The sequence below is a fragment of the Diabrotica virgifera genome, chromosome 7 (genome assembly GCF_917563875.1).
Source record: "Diabrotica virgifera virgifera chromosome 7, PGI_DIABVI_V3a".
Classification (NCBI taxonomy): domain Eukaryota; kingdom Metazoa; phylum Arthropoda; class Insecta; order Coleoptera; family Chrysomelidae; genus Diabrotica; species Diabrotica virgifera.
The window spans coordinates 36282404-36303000 of NC_065449.1; the positions used below are offsets into that span (position 1 = coordinate 36282404).

The following is a 20597-nucleotide window of genomic DNA, read 5'->3' on the forward strand; positions in this document are numbered from 1 at the left end:
TGTTGTGTAGGATGGGATGATGAATTGTGTAGAAGTTTTTAACTTTCTACCACTACTACAAACTCCTGCATTGGATCCTTCGCCAAATTTAGACCAATCTCCGTGTGTTTTACACCTGGTGTAATGATTCAGCTTTAGTAGCATGTTTCCTCTGCCACATTCTTCTCTCGGGCAGAGCAGATGTGCAATTGGAAAGGTACTCAATGATTTTTTAATTGGTGAACTTTTTGAAGGTTTGCTACTTATACATAGACATATGGTAAACAACAGATAAACCCCTTTGTTCTTTTAACCCTAATGAATAACTTCGTTCTTCCTTATCTTCACTTACATATTTTTGCTACTCAGTATCAGTACAGCAACAATACATCGTAGTATTCGTACTTTTAGAAGTCCTTGTAGATATAGACGCCATAGTTCCTTACGTTTCACTTTAGGTAAATATCCTTTCAAATATTTGCCGTCATTATGAGGAGACGGAGTGAGACAGAGAGTTTAAATTTTAAAGCAAATAATAGATAAGAGTCGGAAATAAATATTTATTCTGATTTAAAATAAAAATGTTTTTTCACCTTAAAACTACAGTAACTTAAAATATGTACATATATTACACTTAAAATAATTATAGGAAAACATGACAATATACTATACATACTATAACTTTTTCTCGTTACAGAACCATTGCAAGAGTTCAGAGACAAAAAAAACTACATTTTTCTGTAACCAGTATCTCTAATTTAAGCGAAATGTACAAAAGTGTACAGATCTGTAACAAAAAAGGATTGGAAAACTGAAAACTTACTTTTTGCAAAATCCACAACGAATAACGATTTATAAAATGTACAACATTTATCAAAACTCCTTTAAGGGCTACATCACAGAACGTTTTAGATATTTAAAATATCATCATCAGTGTTTAGAACTGGTTGATCACAAGCTGAGCCACCAAAGAAATACCAGAGTATGAAGCCTTTAACTTTAAATGGTATAAGAAATTGTTATTATATTAACATTCCTCATGTAGAGACAAATCCCTTTCTACAACTCCCAAGGGTGTTCACTGAGTCACTACCTATTTAATCCTATTATGGATGCAGTGACTGAGAAGGTGAGGAAGAGGACTCCTTGGTCAATGCTCTTTGCTGATGGTATCCTGTTAGTAGATGAGGGCAAAGAAATATTGGAGAAAAAGTTGGAGGGTTGAAGAAGGGATATTGAAGAAGAAGGACTTAAGGTTAGCGTTAGCAGGTCAAACGAAATATATCTAGTTGGGAGAAACAGGAATGGTTGGTGGCATAGAATTGCTTGGAGATGTGACTATGAACTATGACGAGTAGGAGAATTTAAATACCTTGGCTCCTACATAACGGAAAAATGGACACTAGATGGAGCCTGGACACTTACCTACAGGGTACAACTGGAAACGAATGAGCGGAGTACTCTGTGATAAAAAAATTGAGAAAGGGCTGAAAGGAAAGATATACAAGAGTGTGATGGGACCTGCGTTGATGTACGACAACGGCGGTTTAAGGTAAGCGTCCACAGACCCGCATCGTACGCAACAGATTTTAGTTTGCCTTGTACAGAAACTTATGTAACCGCGTCCACTGATCCGCATCGTACGGATCGCATTATCGGCAATCATTGTAAGGCAAACTAAAATCCGTTGCGTACGATGCGGATCTGTGGACGCTTGGCTTAAGTGTGGTCCGGTGAAGAAAATTCAGGAAAAAAAGATAGAGGTAACTGAAATGCAAATGTTACGATGGATGTTGAAAAATGTTGAATTGCACTATATAGTTAGTGAATATGGTTTAATATTCTGTGATAAGCGTTCCTATAATTTTTTTAAGACATACATTATAACAAAATTTTTCTATAAACTAAAATGCGAAGATATGAACAGACAAACAAATCAATTAAATGGTAAACTTAATATTATTAATTAATACTTTGATTATAATTGGAAAATTGTTGGTCTTTTCATGTATCCACAGTTAACAGATATATTAATATTTTTAAGTATGAGATCTACTCAAAGGTAACATTTTTAGTTCCTTTTCAGTCTCTAAAGAGGTAGACAAATACATACATCTTTGGTAAAATGAGGGTTCTTAAGGAGAAATGACGGGTTCAGAAAGATCTGCATAAAAATGTTAATTATATATACTAAACTAAATGAAGTCTTACTATGTATCCAATAAAATGAACAATCTCGGTTTTTCATAATAGGTCTGGATCCCGCGTATGAAAAAAAAGTTGATTAATAGCAAGCTGAAAATTTGTTAATAGCTTAAGGGTGTCTAGTCGGACAAACTTTGAGATATGGGAACACTGGAACAGGGGAAGTTTTAATTATGGAACAGGTTAAAAATTTGGAACGGCCAGACCACGAAAACGGCACATGTATTTTGTCCGACAGAACAGACTTAAACTCTCCGAACAGAGATTAAACTCTCATGCAAAAATCAGACTGCTATTTATCACCAAATGGGCGTTTTAATGAGTGGAACATCTAGAATATGTCATATGACAGGAATTATGACAGGTGATAAATAGCAGTCTGATTTTTGCATGAGAGTTTAATCTCTGTTCGGAGAGTTTAAGTCTGTTCTGTCGGACAAAATAAATATGCCGTTTTCGTGGTATGACCGTTCCAAATTTTTAACCTGTTCCACAATTAAAACTTCCCCTGTTCCAGTGTTCCCATATATCAAAGTTTGTCAGACCTTTAGGCTCCTTTAGGCTATTAACAAATTTTCAGCTTGCTATTAATCAACTTTTTTCTCATACGCGGGATCCAGACCTATAATTGATATAATGAAATCAATAAAAAAGTTTAGAAATATTGAAGCATCGAACCTCGCCAGGACCTCGATTTTTGACCCTTCGCTTTATATTATCGATCATTCGCTATCTGTACACTAAACAGATACGAAGCGAATACGTTCGATAACGAAGCGAAGGGTCAAAAATCGAGGTCGAGGGCCCCGATTTTTGACCCTTCGCTTCGTTATCGATCATTCGCTATCTGTACACTAAGCAGATACGAAGCGAATACGTTGGATAACGAAGCAAAGGGTCAAATATCGAGGTCGAGGGCCTCGATTTAAAATCGAGGTCGCTGGCACATTGTTACTACCATCGCTACGACCATCGCATACTGAAAAACAAATAGCGACATGCCTGGCGAGATGCGGTGTTCCACTATATTTCTTCACTATTAAGGCTAAATCTGGCTTACATTCTACCTTTTTTTAAGTATTTAGTTCTTGATATCGGTTTAAGCAAGATGTTTCCAATGACAATGGAAATAATCATATACATTTAAGCATTAGGTACATACCCACACTTCCGTAAAAATTCTTTTCATGTGGAACTCAGACGAATATGATTTTTTTATTGTTGCTATTTCTGGTGTTTTTCTTTTCTATTATTTCTTCCTCTCTTCCTTTCTATATTGGAACTTTTTAATAAAAAGCTTTCAACAAAGGAAAGCAACTGTCAACAAAAACTCAGTAGCGTCTACTATTGTTACGATGACGTAACCAGAAGAATTAATATAAAGAAGAGCGACCAGAGATCAACTTAATACACGAAACTTTAAAAACCTTGAAATCAAAATTCCCAGAAAAGAAAATTTCCAGGTTTCCACGGCATCCATCCCAAATTAATACTCAATTGCGGGAAATACACAAAACCTGGCTAGCGCATTTCTTCACAAATATCATTTAAACCGGCATCACATGTGAATTTAAACATTCAGAAGTTATAGCAATACCAAAATCGGGTAACTGCCTGACTACTCAAAAAAGTGTCGTCCAATATTTGCTCTATCGTCTATAATGTATAAAATACTTGGAAGTTTAACAGAATAAGCCCAATAATCCTCAAAGCTATTACCACCACCAGATTAATAGAAAATATGCTCACTGAAAAAATATTTCAAGTAATTATGGAATCAGAAACAAGCAGCCCCAGAAAACTAAGAAATGGTCTGCCACAAGGCTCGTTACTCGCACCACTGATTTTTAACCTTTCCATTACAGATAATACCGACAGCGACATCAATAAAGTTTGAGTTTGGCTATGCCAACATAAGATAACAAAAAATATTACATACATATAATAACATATTATAACAAAATCATTAGATAGAAGAAGCTAAGGAAATTCTGACGGAAGACCTAAAAGTTATGGGAAGTTACTTTCAAAACTGAAGACTTTAATAGGTAGACCACTCAACAACACTAAACGTCCACAATACTTATTAGGCATGCATAACTTTGGATAGAACGTTAAGCTTTAGAGAACATCTAAGTACAGTTGCCGAGAGGCTAAAAACCAGAAATAACATCTTTCAGAAGCTCTACGGCACAACATTGAGAGCATTGGCTTAGCTCTTGTTTCTTCTGTAGCTGAATATTGCGCACCAATATAATCTATTAACAGTCGCACGTTCAAAAGAATGATGTCCACCTAAATAACACCATGAGAATAATCGCTCTGGAGTTGCGATTGAGAACCCATTGGCTATCATTGCAGAGCAGAGCGACATTTCACCCCCACACACTTGCCGACTAAACCTTCTGATCAAAGAACATAAAAATATCCTTAACAACACGTTGCTGACGCTGCCGATACATAAAAGATGCTGTGCTCGACTGTGCTCATGAAAATCTCCATAGGAACGGCAGCCATTAGTTTCAAATATCTCCTAATGGATCCATAAATGGTGGGAATCTAAACCAAATACGAGAACACCTTGCATCAGGGAGAGATTTTTTAGATTTCACCTAGCACGGAAGACCTGGTACGCACTTAACCGCATCTGAATTCAACATAGTCGATGTGCGTATATATTGCCCAGGTGAGATCTGCGGCAAGGTGCAATCTTTCAAGCACAAACGGAGGAGAGCTGAGGGCACATCCCCAAAATTTTCTGTTTGCAACGCCCAATATATATGTATTTTTATGCGATCTTCACTCATACTTTTATCGATCCAATTATATTCTGGTTCGAGTATAAGATGGATAGATTATTCAAGTGTAAGATTTTTAAGCCCTACAGCTAAAGGAACAGTATTATAACACATTGTTAATATTATTTTAAGGCAAGATGTTGAGGAAGACATTAGTCACTTTTCAGTTTACCGTGTTAGGTGTTTAGTCATGCTTTAATTTAGTATAATCTTTTTGAAACAAAAACTTTAATTATATTTGACATCTCTTTAAGTTTTATGCAGATATTTCACCTACTTCTCCTTCAAAACTACGTTTAAGGAAACCTGTTATAAAACAAAAAACCCAGCTACTTATCGTTTCATAATATCATCAATTGAAAACCCTAACTTAACAGTAGTAGTTTTTACACTATCTTCACTAACTTTTTTCTTAGTTAAATCTAAACAAGAAGTGGTAGCGGTAACTAAACTAGGAATTTGTAAATCATAAGATTTCCCTTGACAATGGGAAATCTCGTGACTTTTGAGGTCTGTGAAACTTACGAAAAATTGTGAACACAGCATACATTCTACGGGTCGGTCTGTGTGGGTCAGCATGTGCGTTTTGAGGTTGGATCTTTGGTTGAACGATTTGGCACATACTGGGCATTTGTGTGGTGATTCTTCCATGTGGAGTATTTTGTGTACGGCTAGGGTTCGGGATTGGCAGAAACCTTTGCCGCATTCGTTGCATTTGAATGGTTTTTCCTTGCTGTGGATGTATCTGAAACAAAAAGAAACAAACATACAAAATTTGTTTCCAGATAACAAACAATATTGGAAAATTAACATTGTATTTCCGAGCCTTTGTTTCAATGAAATAATTTAAAATTTCGGAGAAAAAATTAACCTCATCTTCAGGTGTGCATAAGGCATTATTATAACAATAAATAATGAACCTTATGCAGGGAGCTGTGGAGTGCCCAAACATTTCCTTTTTAAGGGCAAAAACCTATAGCAGAAAAAAATAATATCTGTAGTTTGTGGTAGTAGAAAAGGTCTAACAAAACACTTGTCTTAAAATAGAGTGTCCTAAAGAATAACAAAAAGGTTAGATAAGATAACTGTGGACGACAGTGAGGACGAGGAGGAAATACGGAGAAGGATAGGCAATGCTTGCTAACAAAGCACACTATCGCAGGTGTTTGAATCTAAAGATTGCCATATGGCAGTAAAAGTAAAACGGAATACGACGAATTGCGACATATGGCGTAGAAACATGGACCATGACACAGAAGACAAGACCAGGGCCGGCTCGTGATAGTAGAAAGTGGTGAGGCACACTACACCTGAGGAATTTTATTATGATGGTTAGCTTCTCTTTAATGGCCGGAAGGTCGATTTTGTGACGTCATAACGCTAGGACGAAGCTAGGACAAATAATCCCGGACAAAAATCCCCCACAAATTATCCCTGGACAAAAAATCCCCAGACAAAAAATCCATGGACAAATAATCTCCGGACAAAAAATCCCCACAAAAAATCCCGGGCAAATAATATCCACAAATTATTTAGACAAAATATCACCACAAAAAATTCCGGACAGAAAATCCTTAAGAGATATTTGCTGCCGATTAGTTCTCGAGATCTAGATTAAAGTTTTCCCGTGAATGCGATCGACTCAAATGCTTTCAGCCTCAGTGTATAGAGTTATTTTGAATTCCAATTCCATATCGAAAACTTCAAATTTTATGTAACAAGAGTGTGAGTTTTTTCAAAAATCGTGGAAGATATGGGGAATGAGGTAACGCTGTGAGAATCCTGTTCCAATATTATTTGCTTAAATCTTTTGCTCACTCTGATTTGAATAACTACGTTCAAAACATTGCCATTCTCCAAAAAAATTTGTGGGGATTATTTGTCCGGGATTTTTTGTCCGGGATTATTTGTCCGGGGATTATTGGCCGAACCCTCGTTAGGGCGTCTACAGAACGGCGCCGTATTTATTTTAATGCTTGCAAACGATATTAAAATAATAAATAACAATTTTATTCGCAAAAGAATATCAACGAAAGCACTAAGCCTCCAACAGGTTCACACTCACAGGAGCTGTTTTTTAGCTAAAAATAATTACTATAATATATCAAACCAATATGAATCAAAGTATATATCAAACCAATATGAATCAGATGTTTCGTCCTTCCTTGGTCTCATCAGCGTTGTACAGAGCCATATTAAGCAAACTTTACATACCTACTACATGACAACAACGGACAACTGATTCTGTTAATGTTAATCAGTTGCCAAAATGAAATTATTGTATGCAAACAATATACCCATAAACACGTGATAACTTCATTTTAGAAACAATCTTATATTGTAAATGTATTGAATATAGGGAAACACAAACAAGCAAGTAAGCAAATTACTGTTATATTATAAGATTGATTTTTATAAAGTAAACTAAGGGTTAAACTTCGTTTTTTTGGTATTTTATTTTATGTTTTTTATAAAAAGCGTGCTTATAAAAAAATAAATTATTATAAAAAAAGCATGATTTCTAAATTTTTTATTTATTTATTTAATTGGCATTGATAAAATCTTCTAAACATAATCTAAACTAATATAAAACTATATCTAAAACTACTTTACAAAACTACAATACAAGTGTCCATAGCAAAAAAGGGAAGCAAGGTCAAGTAGTTAACTTCATACCTAAAAAACACATGTTGAGGCGTGCCTCAGGGATGGATGAATTTCGTTCCCAGAATTGGTGGCACATTTTTCAAATTTTGCCGCTTTTACTGTCCCATTTTAAGAAATGGTAGAGTATGCTAGACAAGAAGGTTTGAAGCAAGCCTCATCTGTAATGATTTGAGAAAGTTGGAATGAGATGCATGATGCATATAATACTGGCACGTGGAAGACGGATACAAAGATAAAGAGTCAGGGCCGTACCGATTTTAATTTTTTTCATAAAAATAAAGTTATTTAGGAGATTTAAAAAAACTAAATTATATTTAAAAAACTGATTATGAAATAACGAAATAACGAAAATAGTCGATTGATATACTGGTGAGGCACTGCCTCACCTGCTTCATAGGACAAGCCGCCACTGGACAAGACATTAAACATTATCAATACTTTTGAAAGAAAGATATTGAGAAGGATATTAGGACCTATCTGCGACAATGGCACGTGGAGAATAAGGTTCAATCACGAGTTGTATCAATATTACAAAGGACCCTCTATAGCGAATTATGCAAAAATACGAAGAATGCACTGGATAAGTCACCTGTAAGAATGTATAATAGCAGAACATATTATACAGGGTGATTGATTAGTAGGGTAAAGCTCAATAGCTCCGCTATAGTAATAGATAGCAATAAAAGTTAATAACAAAAATTTTAGCCACCTTTGAGCTTGACATTACAAAATTAGTTAGAATGTTACAGGGTGCTCGATAACACAGTAGCAGACCAAACATGTTTTTTAAAATAGAATACCCTATATTTTATTTTAAATTCGAAATCCTGTTAACTTCTCCATCACAAAAATATAAAGGTTTGTTATGTTATACAGGGTATTTACAAAGTTATAACCAATTTTATATGAAAATCGTAACAAGTTCAACTCCCTGTATAAATAAAAATAAGCAAAACAACAACGGTTTATTAATGCCATATTTTTTAACATATTGTCAAAATTTTCAAGAATGATCGATATTGCTAATTTTTTTTGTATCAAATACAGGGTGAGTCAAAACGCAAGTACATTATTTTCTCAGTAATTTTAAATGGAACACCCTGTATTTTATACCACTATTGAAAAGTACCATTACCGTACTTTAATTGTTAGATAACATTCCCTATGTCTAAATTTATTAGTTTTCGAGATATTTTCATTTTTATTCACAGAATTTAATAAACTGGACTGATTTTTTGGGGTTACGTTAGTAATGAAGTTTATAAAATACCTCCAACAACAAGGGATGGGATGAAAAATAGAATACAAAGTGTATTTCGATATGTTAATTTACAAATACTCCGTAGAGTAAGTAGCTCATTCAATGATCGTTTTTAGGCGTACATAAATGTGTTAGGAGATAATCTTGAACACCTTATGTAATTAAATATTAAAAATATTTTATTAAAATGTGTTTAATTGTCTTCACAAAATATTGTATTTTGTGTTTGTGTGTTTTTTTGTAAAATTTATTACTAATAATTTTCTTTGTTTATTTGTTGCATTTACATAAAAAGATAGTTTTTAATTGTTTCAAAAATGTTGCATGTAGTTAGTGGTTGTGTTTTTGTTTGTAAAATGTATTACTAATAAATTATTTTTATTTCTTTATTTGCTACAGTGTTACATTGATTACCGGATTGATAATCGGTAATCGTCAATTATTGTCAATGCAGGCATGGCTTACTTAAAATTTAGATAAATTTAAACACCTAAAATAATTTGCTCTGAAAAACAAAAATATCTCGAAAACTAATACATTTGGGCATAGGAAAAATTAAAGTACGTTAATGTTACTTTTCAATAATGATATAAAATACAGGGTGTTCCATTTAACATTACTGAGAAAATAATGTACTTGCGTTTTGACTCACCCTGTATTTGATATAAAGAAAATTAGCAATATCAATAATTCTTAAAAATTTTGACAATAAATAAAAAAATATGGGATTACTAAACCATTGCTGTTGTGCTTATTTTTATTTATACAGGGAGTTGAGTTTCATACAAAATTGGTTATAACTTTGTAAATACCCTGTATAACATTACAAACCTTCATATTTTTGTGATGGAGAAGTTAACAGGATTTCGAATATAAAATAAAATATAGGGTGTTCTATTTAAAAAAAAAACATAAGTTAGGTCTGCCACTGTGTTCTCGAACACCCTGTAACATTCTAACTAATTTTGTAATGTGAAGCTCAAAGGTGGCTAAAATTTTTGTTATTAACTTTTATTGCTATCTATTACTATAGCGGAGCTATTGAGCTTTACCCTACTAAGCAATCACCCTGTATAGTCCAGAGAAATAAGATTTTTCTCGTGACACATCCCCCTCCAGGTCGAAACCAAATGTTTTGAGTAGTATGGACATCTATAATAATAACCTATAATATGTTTCCTACTGCCGATTTTGATGATATACACAGTTATAAACAAATAAAGATCAAAAAACGGTAAATTTTCGCTTTTTTCGTCTATTACCCAAAAAATTAAGCATTTTAAACAAATTTGAGAGTAAGAAACTCATAAATCGTATAAAAAACTTCAATATGGCGTTCGCTGAATATGTCTATCCCCATTGGTTGCTTAGAAAATTGCAAAATAAATCATAAAATTTTGAGTTTTTATAAATAATATTCATAACTTATGTAAAAATTAACTTACAACCTTCTTGTTATACGGAATGCTGAGACTTTTGGTGCTTAAATTATACCCTAAATTTCAAAGCAACTGGTAAAATAGTTTAAAAGTTATTTAATTTGTTTATCAAAAATTCATTTTTTTTGCAACACTATAAGTCAGAAAATTATGAGGTTACAATAATACTTCGGACAGTTTATGAAAAGAGAACATTTATACCATTAACTTAGTTAAAAAAAATGACAAAAAGTGATTTTAGACAGTGTAAAATTATTTGCAGAAACATGTCGATTTTTTGGTTATTTATAAACAATTAGAATAACTTTTTAACCGTTACCCGTAGAAAAATTATTTTTTCATATTAAGAAAGACTGAATTTTTATACACATTTAGAAAGAATAACAATTCTCCTTGGACAATTAGGGACGATGTTAGCCACCTCTTTTTTAATTCACATGTTCTTGCAAAATAATTTTGCAATATGTAGAATTATTTTTTGCATTTTTTTAAATTAAATTAATAGTATAAATCTTCTTCTTTCATAAACTATCCAAAGTATTACTGTAACTTCATCATTTCCTGACTTATAGTGTTGCAGAAAAATGAATTTGGGATAGGTAAATAAATTAAATAACTTTTAAACTATTTTACCGATTGCTTTGAAATTTAGGGTATTATTTAAGCAATAAGTATAAATATTTATAAAAACTCAAAATTTATGATTTATTTTGCAATTTTCTAAGCAACCAAAGACATATTCAGCGAACGCCATATTGAAGTTTTTTATACGATTTATGAGTCTCTTACTCTCAAATTTGTTTAAAATGCTTAACTTTTTGCTAATAGATGAGAAAAGCGAAAATTTACCGTTTTTTGACCTTCATTTGTTTATAACTATGAAACTATGTATATCATTAAAATCGTATGCAGGAAACATTATTATAGATGTCCGTACTACTCAAAAAATTTTGTTTCGGCCTGGAGGGGGTTGTGTCACCAACAGGATATTTTTTTTTATTTCTCTGAACTACATAGGAAAGAGATAAGCTATAATACAAAAAGAGAATCATAATAAAAGATTCGCAACTTAACTGAAAGTAGCGCAGATCAGACAGATACAACAAAATGTGTAACATGACTCCAAAAAATAATTAACAAGGGAGGATAACAAATGCGACAAAACAGCGTAACAAAAACAAATCGCAAGATGAATAAATACAAATTTAAATATTGGGATTGTTAAGTTACGGAAGTGAAAAGAAGGACCTAGAACAGATGGTCGAATAAAGAACAATCGTAATATGTGATTAAAAGACTTAAAAAAGAGACTAAGATAACATTATGATAAAGAAAAACTCTGGAAAAAAATAACAACAGAGGCAAGGACATAACATAAAGCCTTGGTAATGCTGACAATGAACTGAGTATAACCTGTATGTAAAATAGGAGATTATAACCAATACCAATATAATGAGAAACGGCACTAAATACAGATTACTTAAGGTAATTCTTCAAGGTAAAGTATTCGGAAAGCGAGTAATTGGGAGAAGAAGAATATCATGGTTAAAGAACCTGAGGAAATGGTTCTCCACAACAACAACTAATCTATTTAAATCATCAGTTAATAAAATAATTATAGCCACAATGATCGCCAATAGTCGAAACAAATAGGCACTAAAAGAAGATGAACCAATTTGAACACTCCTAAAGATATAATGGAAACGTGGAATCATGGACGTTAAATGTAGACAATGCGACGACTTAACGCCTTTGAAATGTGGACCTATAGAAGAATTATGAGGGTTTCCTGGGTAGATAGAGTTACGAACAACGAAGTACTGAGAAGAATGGGTAAAGAGAATGAAGTTGAACTTACAATTAAAGAAAGAAAACTACAGTATCTAGGACATGTAATACGGGGCAAGAAGTATGGCATCCTGCGACTCATAATGCAAGAAAAAATAGATGGCAGAAGAAGCATCGAAAGAAGACGAATTTCATGGCTGAAGAATCTGAGAGAATGGTTTGGATGCAGCTCAAAACAACTATTTAGAGCTACTGCCTCAAAAATTAAAATAGCTATGATGACTGCCAACCTCCGTAACGGAGATGGCACATGAAGAAGAAGAAGAAACATATAAATTTAAATCGTTCTTATACCCAATCCTATAATGGATCTCTGCGAGATATGCTGCGATAAGAACAATCCCGTTTTCACATAGGGATCAGAGGCATAGACCCTAACCACAACATTTTTGAAAGAAAGGTACTAAAATCACGTATTACAATCAACAATATTGTTCTGAAGCTATTTCTTTGTGGTATTAATGTAATTTACTATTCTAACTGGGAAAATAAAATCACTTTTTAAATTAATTGTGGCTTATTTCCCAGTTAGAATAGTAAGTCAACAATATAGATTTAATGTAAACGTAAATAAGACAAAGCCTATGGTCATTAGCAAGAAATAGATAACGGAATGTCAACTCAGCCCCTGAAGAAAAAGTGAACAACTGCAACTACCTCGGCACCATAATAAATGAAGATTGGACCAACAACCAAGAAATAAGAGCGCGCATCGGAAAAGCTAGATCCATCTTCAAACGGATGGGAGCCTTCTTCAAGAGCCACAACCACACTCTTGGTATAAAAGTAAGCATGCTGGGATGCACGCCGTCTCTGTTTTTTTATGGCATTGTATCGTGGATTTTAAACGAAGATATGTGCAGAAAATTAAAGCATTTGAGAGCCACAAATGAGGAGGTCCTCAGAATATTGAAGAAGAACTATAATACTTCAGACACATTATGCGAAATGAATCCAGATATGCCCTCCTACATGTCATCATGCAAGGAAAAATATTTGGAAAGTTGAGGTCCATGAATAAGAACAGCCTGATTAAAGAACCTTAAAACCTGTTTCAATATAACATCTGTGCAACTATTGCCCTCTGCTTCAGGTAAGATAAAGATTGTCATGATGATAATCAACATTTGTCACGGATAGGCACATTCAAGAAGATGAATGAAGCTAAACCGTCTGCAGCGGGCAGAGCATGTAGGGACACAAAATCGAATAATATGCCGAAAAAGATTCTAACAATGCAGCTGGTGGGATTAAGAAGAAGAAGACGGGACAGACCAAATCGGAGGTAGATAGACAGGGTAACACAGGATGCTGAGAAAATCGGTGTTGCCAACTGGAAAATCCAAGCAAAGGCAAAGCAGAATTTCACAAATAGCTTGAAAAGGTTACAATATTGATGATGATGTGATGTGGCAGTAATTCTTCTACAAAGATATTGCCGGTTTACAATATTTCTAATATCAAAACTACAAAAATGGAGATAGGTGAAAAAATTTTTGTTACATTGAAGTCAAACATGTAAGGCGATATACTGAGCAAATAATGGTTGCAGTTTTGTTAGCTAGTTTCTATTGTTAAATTAGGATAAAACCTTACCTGTGGTCTCTAAGGTGGTCCTGCCTTCTAAACGCTTTCCCGCAAATATCACAAGAATAGGGCCGTTCATCTGTGTGGGTCCTTTCGTGAATCAACAAATTATAACTTTTGGTAAACTGCCTGTTGCAGTATTTACAAATAAACTGCTTCTTCGGTCTCGTGCCTAACGTTTTTGGTCCAGTTGGTGGTCTGTTTGGTATGTTCATATCCTGAAACTGGTCTCTACCGTGGTACATCGCTGCGTTTCGGAACCAATGGTTCATGAAAACTGCATTATAGGAGTGCACCGTCGAAAATGCTGGTTCGATGGGTTCTGTTCGGTACCAATTTTGGTGATATGGGAGGTTTACTAATGGTGGAGACATTGTGCAGTATGTAGGAGTATGTGGTGGCGTCAGCAATGGAGACGTGCTATCTGCTTCCTGCTTTATTTGGGCGAAGTCGTAGACTCTTGGAGGTACTGGAAAGAAAATGATACATATTTATATCTTGTTTTAACGTATACACGCACATTACTGTTTACAGTACCTAGTTGACCTTGTAGGAATTGTTAAATTATACCTATAGGTACTTATATCAAATTTTGAACAATTCTGTGTATAAGGGTAAAAGTGAAATTTGGAAAATTATTGTTTGGCTTTGCTTCTCCTTCTGAAAATCTAATGGACTAATGGATCTATGGCAATGGAAGGTAACGTAACAAGAGCGTATAATTAGAATCACCAATAAGTGGAAACAGGTTAATAAGAGCGGGTAATGAGAATTAACGTCTGACGTATGACTCAGAAACATGTACATTAACAAAGGACAACATAAACAAAATAGAAATAACTCAAATAAAAATCCATGTTGGGAATAAAACTGCAAGGCAGAAAATCAAACAAATGGATAAGAGAGAGAAAAAAAGTAAAAAATGTAACAGAACATGTATAACAGGGTTAAAGCAGAGAACAAGGACCACCTGTGGTCCTTGTTCTCTGGTTAAAGTGGAGATTTGCGGGCCACAACGAAAGACAGGAAGATAAAAGATGGAATGCTGAAATACAAAACTGGAGACCGTGGAGAGGAAGAAGAAAAAGAGGAAGACCTCAGATGCCATGACAGGACGATATTGTAGGTAAAAGCTGCAGGAACTCACTGGAAAAGCGCAGCCAAGGACAGACAGGTATGGAAAGATTTGGGGAAGGCCTATGTCCAAAGTTGAATCGAAATGGGCTAAAGAGGAAGAATGAGAATTAAAGTTGGACACTTAAAATGTTGTCACCTATTGTCAATATCGAAGGGAACTGTCAAGAGAAATTGTACGTCACACATGGGCAGATCAACCTCACAAAAATAAGAAAAAAACAATAACAAGAATACATATAAGAAAAAATACTAGAAAAAATAAAAACCTTATCTTGAAAAAGGTAGGTATATTTAAAATCCCTAAAAAGGGCTGTATCACAACAAAACGTTTTCGGAATCAATATTCCATTATCAGTGTTATCACAGGTTTACAGCTTTAAGCCACCGAAATGTACGGGTAAAAACCCTTAAATTGATTTTAAACAGTTGGGGTTACATTATATTATCCGATTTTAAAGGATGTTAAAATTATTTCCAGATTAACCCCTGGCATCACATGACATCAACCATATTGGTTGGGAAATTGTAGGTAGAACCTTACATGGCAGAGTTTAGGTGACAACAAAAAACACTAGGTACAATCAATCATCTAAATATTGTTTTTTCCATATTCAGTTGTGTCTTCACAACCTGGATCATTAGAACACCATACAGCAGAAAAACTAACACATTTAATGTGGTGTTGAAGATGATTAGTTACTAAGAAGGACTAAGATAAAAGAAATACTTTTAGCAGCCAGTAGCACAATTAGATGTTCTTGAGGAGGTTAATAATCTACGGCGTGTCTCTAACTTTGAATGTAGAATATGTTACTATATCTATATGTTACTATATCTAGAGAATGTTACTATATCTATAGTAATCTTCTGGTCACCAAGTCATATGAAATCATAGGCGTAACCAGGATAATCCTAAGGGGGAGGTTACAACTACTGGAAAGGGGGGGCTTACAACTACTGGAAGGTCTCCGAGGGGTATGGTGTTAAGCGTATAGAGCTCAAAGTACATGCCAATGGGAAGGGGGGTTTACCCCCAAAACCTCCCACTGGTTACGCCTATGTATGAAATCAAGTGACTCTACTCGGCTGATCACTGACGAGATAGACCGACAAACTGGAAAACTACTGGATACAACTTTGTGGATACAATACGAGAGACCTGGAATATATTAACATATATAGAGAATTGAAGAAGGAACAAAGAACAACATGTGAATTATTGAAGAGTACAATAAAAAGAAAACAAGAACAAACGCAACGTTGAATGATACAATACTTTGCAGCTGCGCAGCATTTTCGTTCTGCGAGCTGAGCAGCATTTCCGTGCTGGTGCTGATGCAGAGAAGATAAAGATAAAAAAACACACATATATCCAAAAACTCCTACATGTCTAAGAAACAAATTCTTATTTAGAATCTTTAAAGATAAAAAAGAAAATATATAATAGGTACCATACTTCAAATTGGAAATTGGATGAAGATGAGTTCATGACCATAACAGCGAACAGAACAATAGGACAGAAAGATAAGATGAAAGCGGCTAATGAAAGTTTTACAAAGGAAATGGTAAACCATATGGAATTAACTAATTAGTATTTAACGTTTTTTCAAAATTCAAAGATTAGCAATGAAATACATACTGTCTGTGTGCGCATGCGCCCAGAATAATAAAAATTCACTCTTAATCGCGCCTAAAGAAGTATAACTTCAAAAATATTATTTATAGACTAAATATAATAGGGGGTCTAAGGACCCATTGACCCCCCCTCTGTATCCGCGCCTGAGTATGGACCTACATTTTAGGTCGTCGCACCAAAAAACTAAAGTATTTATAATAAGAGAAGTTGAAGTGCAAGTTATAACAATTTGTTAGAACATCTTATTACCATTACCAAAAAATTGATGCACAATCTTGTTGAGTTACCATATAAAAATTTCCCAAGGAAACAAAATGAGAAATACCGAAGAACTATAATGCTGAAAATTTAATAAAAGAGCAGGAAACATAATAAGCAAAACATGCTTCTTAATGGAGTAGTCTAGGCTCAGTGACCACTAAGAAAAGACATTAATGTAAGCAATACCAGATAATAATTAATGTCCAACAGGTAAAAGAAATACGCAATACCATTTTTATATGTATACCTCTGAACAGGAAGTAAGTACCTATCTATATTTTGAGAACATATTTGCATTTGCACTATAAGAAACAAAATCTACTATTGCAATAACAATAACATTTAGTTGGCTAGAAATATGTAGTTTATATTTATAAATTTTGATACCTATAAGAATTTAAACAAATGTTGAAATGAACTTAATTTTATTAATCATCATGATGAAATAGTTCACTAACGGTTATACCAAAAGATCAAAAAGAGAAAGCACAGTTCAAATAGCAATATTGTACTGGTACCACATATATATCTATAGTTCATTGTAGTAGAAGATAAATACTGTCTAGGACAGACAGGACAGTATGAAATAGGCCTTAAAATTTATTGCAAATTCAAACTATGAATAGAATGATGCTATAGAACTTTACCTACTACTAATAAAGTTATCTACTGCATTTCTTATCTACAGAGTATTACTTAATAATTAACACAATAATTGTAGGTATAATACCTACTGATACAGTTAGTGATCATCATGATGAAATGGTTCACCATCAGTTAACAAAGAACAAAAAGAGAAAGAGAAAGCACATTACATAAATATACCTACTAGCCCATTGTAGCAGCAGATAAATACTAAGTAAGTATATAGTATGAAATAGGCGTTAAAATGTATTGCAAAGTATCAGCAGAATGATGCTATGAACTTTTTATCTACTGCATTTGTTATCTACAATGGACTACTTAATAATCTCTAAATTTGGGAAAAAGTACAAAACTTACGTAACACGAACATACCTTGCTTGTCGCACTCTAAAAACTGATTCATTTCCGAAGGTAACTGTCCATAAATCACAACAATCACGAACACGTAAATTTCTACAACACTCTGTATATATGGATTAGCGGTGGCTATACTAAAATAGCGAGTGTCAGTTACAACTTACTACAGTGAACTGATATCTACGCTACCTACTGGTGCCACTGGTCGATCTAGTAGCCGATGTTCGGTTCCGCCTTTCGTTTTTGTTTCTCGCTCTGTGATTGGCCGCCTGCGAGAAAAACTCTAGGAAGGGCGAAATCGTTACAGTTTTGAGGAAGAGCTAAAGTTCTTATGGAAATCCATTGTTGCCACATCTTCAAATATGAGAAGATACGTCTATCAATTACTGTCAATTGTCATTGTATGATGAGCTTTGTTATGTTTGGTTATGTTGTTGACAACTTTTGATAGGATAGGGATATTTTAAACACATTTTAAAAGAAAAAGAACCTTAGTAGTTAGTAGAAAGGAAAGCAATTTTAGATTCCAACCGTATTATTACTTGTGAAATATTATCATCTAGTGGGAAAACCGCAGTGATTGTGCCTTCAAACGGGCAATTTGAAAGGACAACCCCACCAAAAACCATTATAATTTTAAATTGAAATGATTGATATTAAAAATGTTTGTACCTATGTAATTGTACATGTAAAGCTGGAAATTCAGGTAAATGCAAACATATAATTGGCACATTACTATATATTTTTCGATAAGTGATTACATAATGGTTTGATAAAAGAACCATTTCGCTGCAACTTTGTTTATAATTCTTTTTTATTGCTTACAGGCATACCATGGAAAATTTGAAAAAATTAAGCACCACAGACATCAAACAACAGTGGGGATAATTTCAAAAACAATAATACAACATAGTCAACAATAAAGTCCTACCAGTCTGCTGATAAATGGGCTACTGATATTGTACTAAATTATGATTAAGCTCTATTTTACTCAAATAATGTTGAAGTAAGCTGCAGTAACTCTGTTGAAATATCTTTAGCTATGCTAAACCAAACTGGAGAAGCATGAAAAAAGCTGACGTGACTGCAAGTAACTGGGACAATTTATTGCCATTTATTTACTTATGATAAAAATAAAAGCCTAAGTTGGCCACTTAAAGTCAACCAATTGTATAATTCCAATTTTAAAGAAAATCCTGTACCCTTCCGTGGGAAAAAATTATGAATCAGTTGCTTTAAATATGTATGAAAAAATAACTCTAAGTATGACTGGCAGTGTCAATGGAATTGTTTCCGGAAAATGTCTAGAAATAAACTGTCCTCTGGCAGGTAAAACAAAATCTGTGCAATCAATTTTACGTGACCTTAAATATTTATGCATAATTGAGGGAAAACAATATTATGTTAAAGAAAAATCATATGTATTTATGGACAAGTGCAATTGCTACTTACAGGACTACAAATATGTTATTTTGTAGTTTTTTGTCCATTTGATAAGTCCACACTTCTTATTAAAGTACCATTTGATGTAGAATTTATACAAGAAATGTTAAAAATTTTGGTAGAGGTATATTTTTACAATGTATTATCAGTTTTATTCCAATTATATAAGTAAAAAACTTGTTTTAAAAGATTGTTTTATTTCTTACAGGTACTTTTACTTGAAAAGAATATTCACACTTGACTACACTCATATCATCTGTGAATTCAGATAATATATACAGTAGAACCCTGATTATCCGTGCTATGGTTTTCTAATACTGAAGTTGCATTTTTGAGGTTTTATCAAAATAGCGTCACCTTAATTCACTCGACGGAAACTCTATAAGCCAAGAAGAAGACTCGTAATGAAAGATTCATTTTTTCTATTATCTTTTTATGGTAGGTACATATGTATGTATATACGTATATATGTATTATATTATTATATAAGAAATAAATTTCAATTATCCATGCCACATCTGACCCCGAGGAGCACGGACAATCAGGGTTCTACTGTACACATAAATTAATTTTTATCATTACTAAGTATTGTTATAAAAAGATTAACAATACCTCAAATAATATTTATATAAGTTCATATAAGGAAACTATTTAATAGGAATAAAGTAACTTGTACTTTGATTTTTAAAGATTTTAGCCATTGTATAGTTCTTTCAATGTTTACACTTGCTGAAGCAAGTCTTGTTATTTCAATTTTCTTCTCAATGCATTCATTTTTTATAAAAAAGTCTATCTACCATTATAGCATCCTCATTTGGTGTCAATATGATTTTTGTTGTTCATTTGAACAAACACCTGTCCAGCAGAAACATCTGATGGGATAAAACTTCTTTAACAGCTATTAACACACCACCTCCACTGTCGAAATTAATGGATTCTTGTGTCAGGTCTTGTGTGTAGATATCGTAATTAAATAAACCAATTTTAGCATCGCTAGATGCTGTAGATATCGTAATTAAATAAACCAATTTCAGCATCGCTTGTATCAGGTGTTAACCATGTTTCAGTAAATATGATCACATCAAAGTAGCTGTTAGAAACATTTAGAGTCAGAGTTGTTAATTTAGTCCGAAGTCCTCTACCATTTTCAATAAAAATGGAGAGCTTGCCCAAGTCATTGTGGCTTAGAGGTTTTTTGAATTACCTTTGGGATATTATAATACCGTATCGACAGGTTCTGTCCCCTGCTTCCTGAGGAGACAAAAGCTCAAATTTGATATACAGATTCAAGTACCTTCCCTTTATTAGGGGTCTGATCAATGCTGATAAAGATG

At 33.6% G+C, this 20597-nt stretch overlaps 1 protein-coding gene and 1 long non-coding RNA gene across 2 annotated transcripts; one reads left to right on the forward strand and one right to left on the reverse strand.

Moving 5' to 3' along the window:
* Positions 1-525: 525 nt before the first annotated feature.
* Positions 526-18110, reverse strand: LOC114329697 (protein odd-skipped-like). Its single transcript, XM_028278882.2, has 3 exons — positions 17836-18110; positions 13794-14253; positions 526-5727 (listed from the first exon to the last, which is right to left on the reverse strand). Exons 1-3 carry the CDS (start codon positions 17864-17866, stop codon positions 5316-5318), a joined length of 903 nt encoding a protein of 300 aa, XP_028134683.1. The 5' UTR covers positions 17867-18110; the 3' UTR covers positions 526-5315.
* A 28-nt stretch (positions 18111-18138) lies between these two features.
* On the forward strand, positions 18139-19451 carry LOC126888466 (uncharacterized). The gene is made up of 2 exons (XR_007699564.1): positions 18139-18526; positions 18648-19451. It is a non-coding gene; the product is annotated as an uncharacterized LOC126888466 (long non-coding RNA).
* The last annotated feature ends 1146 nt before the right edge of the window (positions 19452-20597 follow it).